At 33.0% G+C, this 13,437-nt stretch overlaps 2 protein-coding genes across 6 annotated transcripts; one reads left to right on the top strand and one right to left on the bottom strand.

The window, feature by feature from the left end:
* The first annotated feature begins 318 nt into the window (after window positions 1-318).
* Window positions 319-3,098, top strand: LOC136784257 (uncharacterized). Its single transcript, XM_066744826.1, has 3 exons — window positions 319-421; window positions 1,418-2,491; window positions 2,686-3,098. Exons 2-3 carry the CDS (start codon window positions 2,348-2,350, stop codon window positions 2,878-2,880), a joined length of 339 nt encoding a protein of 112 aa, XP_066600923.1. The 5' UTR covers window positions 319-421; window positions 1,418-2,347; the 3' UTR covers window positions 2,881-3,098.
* A 38-nt stretch (window positions 3,099-3,136) lies between these two features.
* Window positions 3,137-13,334, bottom strand: htk (hat-trick). Of its 5 annotated transcripts, none has more exons than XR_010824387.1 (9): window positions 12,899-13,334; window positions 12,031-12,059; window positions 11,502-11,938; window positions 11,076-11,321; window positions 10,799-11,003; window positions 6,287-10,715; window positions 5,989-6,192; window positions 5,820-5,909; window positions 3,137-5,736 (listed from the first exon to the last, which is right to left on the bottom strand). XR_010824387.1 is itself a non-coding variant. In XM_066744835.1 (8 exons), the coding sequence occupies exons 2-8, from the start codon at window positions 12,040-12,042 to the stop codon at window positions 5,693-5,695; spliced, it is 5,514 nt and encodes a 1,837-aa protein (XP_066600932.1). In that variant the 5' UTR covers window positions 12,043-12,059; window positions 12,899-13,334; the 3' UTR covers window positions 3,137-5,692. The 5 variants fall into 5 exon arrangements, 1 of the variants encoding a protein (XP_066600932.1); XR_010824389.1 differs by having other exon boundaries at window positions 11,511-11,938; XR_010824390.1 differs by having other exon boundaries at window positions 5,678-5,736; window positions 5,820-5,957; window positions 6,052-6,192.
* Between the last annotated feature and the right edge of the window lie 103 nt (window positions 13,335-13,437).

The raw sequence follows: 13,437 nt of genomic DNA, 5'->3' as shown, positions 1-13,437 counted from the left end.
CAGTTAGCTCTCTTAGTTTATTCGTTTGATAATAAATATAAAAGAAAAGAAGATATATTGTAATATTTCACTGTAAACTGAAAAATATAATTTTTAAAGGAAGTTTTCATTGATCTCCCCTAAAAATTAAAATTTAAATTATATTTATATTTATATACTATCTCATTTGTTTATATAAAATATATAGTGTTATAAGTTCTGTAGGAACATAGGAATAAGTAGGAAGTCAGATAAACTTTGAAAATGATACAAATATTGAAAGTCCCTAATATTATTATCAGACTATCCAAAAACAACATACACTCATACACACATGTCGCTTATTACCCTGTAGAAATGTGTAAAGTTATAGGAGAAAGACTGTGTTGACTTTAGTTTTTATGGTATATACTATATGTATAATAATTAAAGTTTGCAAGAGGTATTTTTTTACTCTATTTTGTTATTTATATAAGTTCTGTGGAAATTAGCAACACTTTATTTAAAATTTATATCTTAACCTATAGTTAACATGAAAACTTCTCTCAAACGAGTTTAGAGCTCTATTTTATGATTTTTTTAATATTTTAACGAAATTAAGACATTTCTTTTAATATTAAAAACTTTAGAAGAATTTATTTTTACTGCCATAAAATGGAATATTAAAAAGAATTCTATTTACAAAAACGCTAGCTGAAAAGGTTTATATACATATAGTATAGCAGAGTACTGTTACTGATTTGGTTTGTGTATGTTGTTCTATAAAGAGTCAGAACAGAACTATTAGTTTAAAAAGACTATCAGGTATAACCATTCTGATGTTGAATTTTTCTGGTTATCTCTCACTTATAACTATATCTCTACTTTTTATATATTTTCTAGCTTAAAATATTTATGAAGCAAAAAACTGTATTTAAATCTTTTAACTATTCTTCTCTCATCATATATTATTATAAATTAATTTTTGTCATTAGTACTTAAATCCCAAAAACACTGTAAAGAATCAATTTCTTCTTTCTTTGTTAAACAAACAGCAATCACAATAAAACTTACTGCTATGAATATGTATAATTCTTGTACAGATTTGTATAGATTTTTATTTAGTTTTTTTTTCTTTATATTACCTATTTTAGAAAAAAAGAAACTCATTTCCAGATTGCTCTACAACAATAAAACAAAATATTGAAAGAAAAAAATAATTATGAACATAAAAAACCTATTATTACCATTTGTATGTAACTGATGGTCATTTGAACTGCAGTATTAGATTGGAAATGAATTAAAATACCTACAAATTAAAAATTAAGAAACTTTATATTATAATTATAATATAATAGTTTCTCTAAATAGGAAGAAACAGTTTTTAAAAGTTTTTAAATATTTTTACAGTTTTTATGATTATTTAGGATAAAAGCACATGATTTTTATGAAATTTTAGATACTATGAACGAATGCAGAAAGGTGACTAGGTGACAGGCGACAGCTGACTAAAGTCAACTAAAGTGCTATAGTCATTCTCTGGTGATGCCAGCCGCCAGGTTATGCTTGCAGCAGTGTAGATGCACACGCTTACATAGTTACACTCCACTATTAATTCGTGGTATGTTTTGTCGCTGTGTGTGTAGTTTCTCCTAGCGCGTATGTTTATATGTATGTACTACTGACTTATATCTGTATCAGTCAGTATCAGAAATTCGTAAAATTGATTAAAGGAACCCAAGCGTAGAACATCTTCTTTCTCTACTTTTTTTTCAAGTGTTTAGAAAATTTGATATATTTGAAGAAATCTAATATAATCATTGTATTGGCAGATAAGTGCATGTGGGAGCTTTAAAAAACGTAGTCACATTATTATTGTGAAACGGTGTTTTTAGATTTGTACTTCAAAATTTTAATCAAAAATTATTTTTAATTTGCATCGTAAATGGTTGAGGTCGAAATAAAAAATGATGTAAACCACGGAGTGATATAATCTTACCAAATTCCTGGTATATACAAATCAAATTTTATCTGAATTTTTTGGATTTTCATGGATATTGACATCTATTAATAGCAAAAGGCTCGAAAATAGTTATTTAGTAAAGTCAGAGCCAATACGTAAATATAAACTACGTTAAACCCTAATAATTAAACGGTTTAAAGGAAGGAAATATTAACGATTCTAACCCATATGTAGCTGTATAGAATCGTCGTGCAAACCTTGATCCTTACATAAAAACGTGTAAATTTTCTAGAATACAAGTTTTGTTGTTCTTTTTTCAAGTTCTAGAAGTACAAATTTTTTCATTGTAAAAGAAAAAATAAAAGTAAAGTGTACGATTTAAGTTTGAAATAATTGTGGAGTTAAAGATAACTAGGAAAGATCAAAATGGGCAGTACAGATAAGGCTGTGATTACTGGCTTCATATGCAGACTTTGCAGCAAAATGAATCGTTTCGTGATTCATATTTATGGAGAAGAAGGTGAAAGGATGAAACTAGCAGAAAAAATTAATGCCTATCTCCCAATCACGGTATGCAATTCTTTTAAAAGAGATAAAATTTTAGATATTCTAAATTTTTTTATTATAAAAATATTTAGCTTTATTAACTTTATGTGTAGATACTATTTCAAATATTAATAATATATTATGCATTCAGTTTATGGATATTATGTATTCTGTGTTATATATTGCTTTTAATAACAATGAATTGCTTTATATTAAAGGTTAATATGAATGATCCATTGCCAAAGACTGCTTGTCTACATTGTATAGAACGATTAGAAGCTCACCATGAACTGATGAAGCAGTTCATGGTGACAAGACGAAGATTAACTACTGATACTAAAGCAACAACAGTGGAACCTTCACCAGCTACAACTGTAGATAGTGCACATGCATCTAGATTTTCATCTCATTGATATACCTTATTATTTATAGATTACACTATCGCTCAATCAAGAAGAATGAATGCAATTGTGTGTTCTGTAAGCACTATGTGTTGATGTATTATTATTACAAATATCTGGATATATTAGCTCAAATAATGAAAATGATTTTTCCTAAATATAATAATTCAAAGGGTAATTCATTGAGTACATTATTTTACATTGCCTTATTAATTATACCAACTGTATATTGGGAGGGGGGGGGGGGGGGGGGAACAGTCTTCAAACATTCTTTTTTAATCAAATGGCCTAATATCAAAGACAGTATCTTATTTCATTGTTAAATGAAAAAGATCATTAAAATACAAATTAGAGAAAAAGATTTATTGATTTTCTTAGGGGAATTGCAATCTGATAAATTATTTGATAATAAAATTAACATTTATAGAAAGAGCTATTCTGGGCAATCGCAATAATAATGTAATAATCAAATCTAATGTAGTACTTTATATTAAACATTTTAAATAGAACGATGAGAAATATTTTAATAATTAATCTTATTATTGTATTTTCTATAAGCGCTGCATTGTTAAAGTCTAAATGCAGGTTTATTATTGTTAAAGAAGAATTAAATACTGTATTACTGCTGATTTAATAAATGCAAATAAGATGAAAAACATTTAGGAAACATAATGTATTAATTTAATATACTTTGTAAAGAAATTTAATCAAATAAACTGATGTCTTATTCGAGTTTAACAGTGTCACATATTTATATAGTTGGGTAATTTTGATTATTAAACTGTGCATTAAAAAAGATTTAAATGTACATAATCACTGCATTGAATCTTTAAACTGCATTTTACATTTGTATATGTAAAGCTTTTTTAATAAATTTAATTCATTTTTTAAACATATAAGCAATGGACTTGAGGGAAAAAATGAGAGAGAGAAAGAGAAAATACAAATAAAATACCTGTAAAAATATATTTTATCAATATATTTATTTGCCATTTTAAATAAATTCTACTAAACTTACTCTTATTTTTGAATTAATATGTATAATAGAGAAATAAATAAAAAGAATCATGAATTCTCTCTTTATTCCTTCATTTTGATATGGAACAGAAATGCTTTATTAGAATAAATATGATAATATACATTAGTATATATTTATATCAATAAAAACAGTATCTACTTTTGTATTATTTTATTTCTAAAACTAAGCATATATAAAGTTTATAATTTTATTATTTGATATTTTTTAAGATTATCTCGATGAAAAAATACAATAAACATTACAGCTTTTATTAAAATCTATTATAGCTCTAAAGATATAAGCAAATAAATTTCAAATTCCAAAGAATCAAAATTTATGTTTGCATAATTTACTATGTACAATACTGAGCTGTAACGAGTTTCATAGAAATACATAGCACTTAGAAATTCTCAATTATATGGCTTCAACAACTTTAGTTAACAATTTTCTAAGACTTGTTAAATATATTTATAAATAAAATTTTAAAAAATCTTTTTTTATTTTGATGAGATCCATTTTCTAATTTAATGAAATAAATGGAGCAAAATAAGCTCTTCACATTTTCTAGTCTTAATCAATATTAAAAAAAAATTAATTTCTTAAAAATTTAAATATTTGCTTATTAATAGTAATTTTAAAAATAAAAAATCGTGTAATTATTATTTAAAAAATTTAATTCGTGCTTGATTGAAAAAATGCAATTAGTACCTTGTATATTACTTATAAACAAACAAATGTAATTTCCCAATTTTTAAGTTCACGTCCTCTGATATAAGTACATTTTAGTTGCTTAATATGCAAAATAGTAAATTTTATCATTCTTTATAGCTCATAATTATGCTGAAGAATATATTATAAAGTAAAATAAAATAACAGTCCTTTTTATTATATATAATATATATATATATATATATATATATTATATATATATGTAATTATGTAATTATTTACTCCTTACATTCGACTATCTTATAGATACATTATGCAAGGTAACATTATCATCTTATACCTTAACAAATTACAAATCGATTACACATGTTTACAATGGGTTATTTCATCCTAAGTCTATAGTGTATTCTATATAAATATACAATATACCGTGTGTGCCAAACCCCTCTTAATTTAAATATTTACAAAGCTCACATCACTGGAAGATGCACAACGATAGTAATTTGTATGGTTATAAACATAAAAAATGAACAGTTTAACCACGTCAGCGTGAAACCCTGATGTATCTTATATAATTATTTGCTCCTAAGGTGTTACTTAAAACACACCTTATTCGCGATATTTCATTCAGCCTTTTTTAAAATAAATTTACAATGATTAAATAATTGTTGCGTTTAGTTATTTGTACTTTGTATCAGAGTGAATGATTCGACAAAATTCCATCATAAATCTGATTAACATAATATACATTTGCACAAAATTTGTATCAATAAACATTTCATTCTGACGGGTGACTGCTTCATGTTTTTAGCTGTATGTACAATGGTACACGAGCTTTATAAGTATCGCTTTTTATCTATAGTCTATGTGATATATACTGCAGATTTTCAGTATGACTTCTGGTTCGTATACCGTTAGGCATACAGCTGTTTTTCTTAAATGCTATATCTACATTATTTTATTAGTACGTATTGTTACCTAAATGACCATCGGTAACTTTTAATTTGTCATGCAGTTTGCCGTAATTGCAAATTGCCCAATACTTTTTTCTCTTTTATTTAATATTTTTGTAAAATCCTTCGTCTCTCGTGCTCTTGATTACTCATAGCGACGGTTTCGAAGAATCGGTACATCCAATCACGAGCAAGCTTGCTGCATTTCAGCCTTGGCTGCCTTTATAGCTGCAAATGTATTAAACATATTTATAAAATCTCTTAATACAAAGTCTTTTGTTTTTTCTCTTAACAAAATCCCTCATACCGACCTTAAAGAGGGAAACACGTGTCTACGATATGCTGTCATTTGAAGACCGACATCAAAATTATTTAGCATTTTTGTGACGTCGCGAACCGATCTCAAAATATATCCATCGAAAATAAAATTAGTTGAAGTGCGGTTAAATCTTCGCGTAAAAGAAAGTAATGTCTAAGTACCTTTTTCAAAATTACTTGTCATTGAGGTCCTACAATATTTCTTGTTAAAGCAACCCCACTCACCTTCCCTTTCTCTTCTACGTAATTTCTTCCTACGTCTCTCGATAGCGGCAAGTTCAACTTTAACAGCGTTATAAGTTTTTCGTAATTCAGTTAATTTTTGTTGCAGCACTGCTATCCTTTGGCTCCCATCAAGTTCTGGATCTAGTAAAATTTGTGAAAAAATTACAGAGTGAGCTTAAAATTAAAATATTTTTAACAACTTCGAACTGTAGGGTAGTAAAAAGTTTCAACTTACCTAATTCAACATAGAAGTTGTATTTCATTGGTCTCGGTGATCTGTTAGAATAGTTGGCAAGATCGGTGACATTGCTAATATTTGTGTTATTTGCTGGTGCCAAATTGATTGAACAGAGATTAGAACCTTCGCTGGTGTCGTCACTATCACTAGCTGCTCCTTGCCTGGGATTTCTTCCACTTTGCTTTCCTGGCTTCTTTACATTGCCATTCGCACATTCGGAATGTTTCCTACTCCTCTTACGTTTTTTGGGCGACTGTGCATCCTCGAGACTTCTTTTGGCTGGTGGTTTTAATGCCCTATCAGCAATGTTTCCTTCAGTGTTCAGTGGTGCATCATCTTCGCTAAATCCGGGTGCTTTACCACCACTATCATTATCAGGCTCCGAACTATCGCGATTGTGCTTTGTATCCTCAGATGTAGGAGAAGAATTTCCAACTCGTTCCTCGCGGGGTGATCCGGAGATGTTTGAAATGCTAGAATCTGGTGTGGTTGGAGGTGTATTATCCATCACGGGTGCAGCCTCGTTACTTTCACGCCTTTGCGCTGGCATTAAAGCTGGAAGGTGTTGAGGCTGTTGTTGCCTTGGACCTAAGGTTATATTTTGCTGTATCGCCAGGGAAGCTGGTGGCAACACATCAACAGTCTTTGGAAGAGTCATGCTCAAAGTCACCACGGTACCAGATGCTGATTGACTGGACGTTGGAGCACTGGCAAATGGCATTTCCATCAATACTATGCTACTTTCAGTAACTTCGACTTTAGGTGCATTGCAAGGAGTGCCCATTTCCCTTTGATCAACGTTTTCGACCGTTGGTGCTGGGGAGCCTGGAATTTCTTCTTCGCAAAGCAACGAGCTAATAGTTTCAACTTCTTCGTCTGCTTTAGCCACTGCTACTGTCTCATATTTTACTTCGGAAATGCATTCGTTCTGATTCTGAATCTGTACTTTTGACCCTTGAATTTTCGAATACGTTCTGTCTACGTCCTGTGTTTTGACTACCTCTGTCCTTATTTTGCTATCGAAAATTGAAGCAACTTTCACATCTTGCGGCTCCTCATTGTCGATTATCAATCTTTGTTCAGAATCGCTGCTATCAGCCGAATCGGTTTCTTGGCTAGTCGGCCTTCTTCGCTTTTTCTCTTTGTCCTTCAATTCTAATCCTTTAGAACCCAACCCATCTAGTCTACTTTTCCAAACCTCGTTTCTGTTATCTTGTATTTTTTTCTGCTCACTCACAGATTTGACCTTTATGAGTTCTCTGATATCAGTTGCTTTTCTCAATTTCAACTGCTGCAGTTCATCCTCTTTCTGTTTAATAGTTCTGACGACTTCTCTGCGCTGCTCCTCTTCCGTCGTACTCTCTTCTTTCACTCGTTCCTTAATTTCCTCGTTCTTCAACGTCATCAATTCTTCCTTTTTCTTTTGAGCTGCCAAATCCTTCTTCATGATCTCTTTTACGGGCTTTTTAACGTCAGTGCCTTCTTCTTCTTTTTTGTTATCTTTTGATTTATTTCGATACGCCATAGCAGCCGCAGATAATTTTTCTTCTATCGTCGAAGTTGCTGGTAGCCTAGCACTTATGGGTGCTGGTGCGGTTAAAGCTGGCGACAAAACTGGTGTCATATCCAGTAATTTTGTATCCAGGGTTCTTAATTCTGGAGACGGTCGAGGTGAATGCTTGACATTTTGCTTCTGCTCAACAACAGTAACCAGTGATTTATTTGGAGCTATCGTGGATGATTCGATTTCCTTCAGTACTTCCACTGGGTAAATTTTCTCTTGTTTTTCCAATTCCATTGTATCAATTGAATCATTTGATGGAAATATCTCTTGCTGATAAGTAAACAAGTTTTCTTGCTCTGCCTCGGATACTTCTGTCTCGGATATTATTAAACGATCCTCGGAGTCTTCGTGAGTACCATCGTCATCCCCAGGCAAATCGCTAAACAGCAAATCCAAACTATTAACAACTTTCGCTGGTTCTTCCACGACATTAGTAGTGGATTTTTGCTGATTAAATGCTGGAGCTTCGCAAAGTTTATCAAACGCTTCTTCACATGCTGATGTTACAGGCTGCAATAATCTATTAACAATCGGTACATCGCTAGGCTCTTCATTCTTTTTAACGAAAACCTTACGTGCTTTCTTTTTAGTATCTTCCACTTCCGGTTTTGTATCTTTCACCAGGGTCGGCAATGTCGTTTTCTGTCTCTTTTTAGGGCTTTTAGGATCTTCTTCAAATACCCTCTTTTTCAATTTATCTTTATCCCCGTTACTATCTCTCTTACTTCTCACTTCAAACTCAAAAGGCTCTGGTTCTTTGAATTCATAAATATCTTCGGTACTTTCGATTGGCTTAGTTTCAGCGACTAGCTCCGTTTTAGGTACCTCAGTCGATTTTTCGATCTTCAAAGACGAGAGTGCAACATTCTCTTTGTTCTCCGGCTTGACCTGTTCTTCGGGATCCGGTTCTATTCTGGTCATTTCCATTTTAACAGCTTTGTCAAAGCCCTTCAGTTCCGATCTAATTTGATTCAAGTCAAAATCTCTTCCCTTCGGTTGTTCTTCGTCACTGTCCGGCTCGGATTTGATTCCTTGATTTTTCACTATCGTTTTCCTTATACGACGTCCTCTACGCGGTTCCTCGATGTTGTCCTTTTCTTCCTCGCCGTCACTATTCTCTTCTGGCTTTATCCTTTCCTCCGCACGGCTTTTAGCTTCCCTCCGTTTTCTCTCATCCGCGCCCCTTGATCTTGTCTTTGTCTGCTCGGGTTCCGTATCCGACTCGTACGCATCGCTATCTTCGCTCTCAGAAACCGCGGATATATCTGTATGACCGGAAGTACGTCTGGTGCGCCTCCTCAGTTCAACGCCGATCAAATCCGCGTTCCTCGTCCTCGTTTGCCGATTGGTCGCTGGTGTAGCGGGGCTTTTGGTCCTGGAACTGGAGCTCGCCACAGACAATGGTGTCGTTGATCGGATGGGCTGAGATTCCTTCTCCTTTTCCTTATCATCTTTTTTAGAGTCCCTCGAAGAAGACGTCGAGTTACTTCCTGACAAAGGTGCCACACTTTGCGCCCTACGCCGACCTTGGGAAGCACTTTGCTGCAAGTTGCTCGTATTTTTTGACGACCTATTGGTGTTACTGCCAAAATTCGTACTGGGCGTCTGTGGACGTTGAGTCGTCTTTATACGTTTCACTCTACTTTGAGCTTGAGTAAAATTCTGAGCAATTCTCGATGCTTTTATCCATTCATCGTATCTCGTGTTCCAGCCTGTGTAATGTACAAGATATATCGGTTCTGAGCCATCCTTTTCCATATCGATAACCTTAGCTTCGTAGGTTACTTTCGATTCGTGAGTGGGACCGTAATAAACTTTCAATCTGTCACCCAGTTCTACCGAACCTTTGTAACAAGGAGCTACTTCGACAGATTGTTCGTCATTCCGGGATTTCTCAGTCTCGAATTCTTTAGCTCGTTTTCTACCACGTCGTTTCAATTCCTCTTCGGTTAAACGTCTTTGTTTCGTAACGGTTCTCTTTTCTGGTTCCCTCGAAGGTGTCCTAGTCTCTCTGGAATCTGAAGAAGTTTTAGTTTTGTTATTAGGATCATCTTTCGCTTTTGATCTTGTCTTTGCCGTCTCCTCTTCTTTAGATTTCTCCTCCTTTTTCTCTTGCTTCTTGTTTTCAGTCTTCTTCTGCTTTTCTGTCAACTTCTTCCTCGCTGGCTCTTCCTTTGCCTTCATTTTTGGCCTTGATACTGTCTGAACCGATGTTGGAGCAGACGATTTTTGAGATTTTTCACTGCTAGATGATTCTCCCTCACCTTCAATGTTTATATCACTTTCTTGGCCGCTTATGCTTTCCTCAAACTCGTCTTTCTTCCTCACTTTCTGATTTACTTCCTCCTCTTTCACTATCGTTTCTTTTTTAACCTCTTTCTTTTCCTTCTTATCCTCGTCCACCACTGGCTTTTTCTCCTCTTCCTCTTTCTCAACTTTTGGTAATTGTGTCTGAGGGGGTGGTACAGGCGTATTTCTATCCTTATCTCGAATGAGACTTCTACCTGGTCGCGGTTTCCGTGTACTTCCCCTTGGATGATTTACCATTGTACATCCTAGTTTTCTGTAGAAATCCTCGAACGAATGAAGAAACTTTTTGTATGCTTGTTTAACCAAATTATGCGTTGATGGAGAGTTCTGCATGGTGAAACTTAGACGACGTGTTATTGATTTCCATTGATTTTGATTCGTTACTCGATTATAACCACCTAATTTGTAAACAGCTCGGAAAAGTCTGTATAGATCTATATCTTCAGAGCCTATCATTGGACAATTATTTATAGGTGTACCACGATCGTCCATAAATTTGTAAAGCTGTGCCACGAAATGATCTTTCTCTTCGCGTGGTTCGTCGTCGGAGCTCTGTGCAGATAACAAACCTTGTTATTTACTTCATAACCATTTTTTACAGATTTGATATTATAAACATATATAAATGTTCTTACGTCCGAGTAGAGATCTCCATCCGAATCACTATTTCCAATGGATACTGCATTTCCGAAAAGTGAATCTCTGTCCCAATGTGGTGGCAATTCATTTTTTTCTAAAAAGAGTAACGCCTTCTCTACAGCAACTTTAAGAGTATTATTTTCCACTTTATTCACCAGTTCTTTCGTAAATTCCGTCGCCTCTTTTTTCGGAACCGTGTAACTAGGAATAATGAAATCAATTAAACTTTCTATAATTAAATTATCAATACATTTCATTTTCATTCAAACCTACTATCTGGCATCCTTAAATGATCTAACGAGGTAATCATCTCTTACGCGAATTCGTACAGTATCTTGAGCTGTGGGAGCAACAACTAATCCTGGAAACCAATTATCTTTTTTCTTTTTATCACCTAACTCTACACAAACTACTCTCCCAATTTCTGGTTCTGTTTCCATGCCCTCTTTGCCTGTTCCACTAGAGCCTGACTCTCGATTTCCTCTTGGTGGACTCTCATCATCATCACTACTTTCATCTCTATAAAAATAAATAATATTTAAAAATTCTACTCCACATTCCAATGATCCTAAATTTCTTACCAACATAAGTAGAACATATTCAATAGAAATAGTTAAAATAATTTTATTTTAAAAGTAATTTCGAACAATCCCTTTTAAAAAAATCGCAAACATAAACACCATGCTACGGTATCCTTACTGTGCGTGCCTTGATCGTCTGCCACGTCTCCCACCAATTACTGGATTTCCAAAATGTTCTGGATGAGTTAGAGGAAGTTGATCAAGAGTTTCACTTTCTGCAAAGTGCCTTCCACTTTTCAAGCATAAAGCTGTTCTTCTTAAGGTGGTAATATCTCCATCATCAAACACCACAGTATACTGGCTGCAATCTTGTATCTTGGTAATGGTAGCATCTACAAATTCTTTTCTTTCATTGTGCCTTGCTTCTACTGAAGCTCCCACTCTTAAAGTTCCTTTAATTTGCTCATCAGTTACTGTGGCTGTTCCAAGACCTTGCTTATATGTGACACGGCATTTCACAGACCTTACAACCTTCTGGATTTTTGCTTCGCAAAAAGCACCTTTATACTTAGCACTAACTTCTGTACCTACTGATAGGTATGGTGGATCGTCTCCCTGTAATAATAATTCATATTGTCTAATAAAAGAAAAGCTATAAATTAATAATCTACATAAATATCATTTATCAAGAAGTATTAACATCGTACCTTAAGAAACATTGTAACAATATAAATGTCTATAAAAAGAATTTAAAACAAATTTTTTAACAATTGTATAGATATTTGACTTAATTTGGCATTTATATTTTAATTAATTCAGTTTAAATTTAATCACATCCATTTTGTTTCTAAAGAATAATCAAGGTAGAAAACTATATTATATTCTGAAAAGATTATTGATATAATTTATTCTGTAAAACTTATATAAAGATACTGTACTATTAATGTTAATAAAAATTTATTTATTGTTTCATTTTTATTCTATTAATGTTCACAAACTTCAAGAAAAAATGTTTATTAACATAATTTAAATGCCAAGCTTAATAAGTAAGTTTATAAGATATACGTGTATAAGCTTAGTTGAAATCAGGTATTAAAATTTCTGAAAAAAAAAAAAAAAAACATTAAATCAAGTGTTATAAATTTATATATTTCCCATTTCCAATGAACTTTCAGCTGTCTTTCAGATAGGTCTTATCGTTTACTTCAGTTATCATACCAAATCTAGAAGTAAATTATCGGAACTGAATAAATAATACTTCACAAATATTGGATTAATATAAAAGCTTTAAAAATAGAATTAGAGAGACAATACACATGCTTTAATTGTTAGAAATGTCAGTGAAATAGAATTTGCTCCAATTGTGACAGACTGGTCTTGATAAAAAAGAGGCCAAAGAATCAATCCAGATGGAATTAAAGGAGCCTAATGCTATAGTGTTTTAAGAATGTTAGTACAAAAAGACGAGAAGAAATTCGTAAAAGTGTAGAGATCAAGTGTAGTGAACATATATGTATAAATTCTCAAAATCATTATACACTTGTGACTGACTGTTTCTCCCGCCTGTTTACTTACCAGCATTTTCTAGCGCTCCACAATCTTTCCTTGGATAATCATTAACTGTTGGTGCTTGATAGACATTAAAATAAATCTAGTTATACTTTTTGGTAGCAATAACAAAGCTTTAAACCAGGAATTAGTGACCCCCTTTTACGCAGAGAGAAGCAATAGGAATACTTTACACCGCGACTACGTATACGCTTATACAAACTGAAACTCCCTTTCCCGTTCACTTCCCTTCCCTACTTCCCTTACCATTTCCAATTTCCACCCTGACGCAACTTGTCAGCAGCCTTCCACTTCACTCCCATTGGCAGATCTTTCTGCGCCGTGCCAATGTACCAAACGGAAAACATCTCCGAGACCATTTTCTTAAATTTATAGATTACTCGAAAGCTTTAGCCCTTAACATATATTGGACAATAAAAATAATTATCAACTACATTTGATTATAAATTTTTATCTGCTTACCCAGCAAATTAGATAGAAATATGAATCTAGTATTTGACGATACTGCGCATTCTACAGGGCCGTACTAAATCTTCCCAAACTTA

Source organism: Prorops nasuta, unplaced genomic scaffold, assembly GCF_024137725.1.
Source record: "Prorops nasuta isolate Cenicafe-Biocafe unplaced genomic scaffold, Cenicafe_Pnas_1.2 PNAS00050, whole genome shotgun sequence".
NCBI lineage: Eukaryota > Metazoa > Arthropoda > Insecta > Hymenoptera > Bethylidae > Prorops > Prorops nasuta.
This window is presented reverse-complemented; position numbering and strand designations above follow the sequence as displayed.

Bases quoted from the DNA above. Each gene is read 5' to 3' on its own strand.
- LOC136784257 (XM_066744826.1), top strand. From the start codon at position 2,348: ATGGGCAGTACAGATAAGGCTGTGATTACTGGCTTCATATGCAGACTT. The intron at 2,492-2,685 runs GTATGCAATTCT...TTTATATTAAAG, and splicing joins ATGCCTATCTCCCAATCACG to GTTAATATGAATGATCCATT.
- htk (XM_066744835.1), bottom strand. The intron at 11,322-11,501 runs GTAAGGATACCG...TTATTTTTATAG, and splicing joins AGACGATCAAGGCACGCACA to AGATGAAAGTAGTGATGATG. The intron at 5,737-6,051 runs GTGAGTGGGGTT...ATACATTTGCAG, and splicing joins ACGTAGAAGAGAAAGGGAAG to CTATAAAGGCAGCCAAGGCT.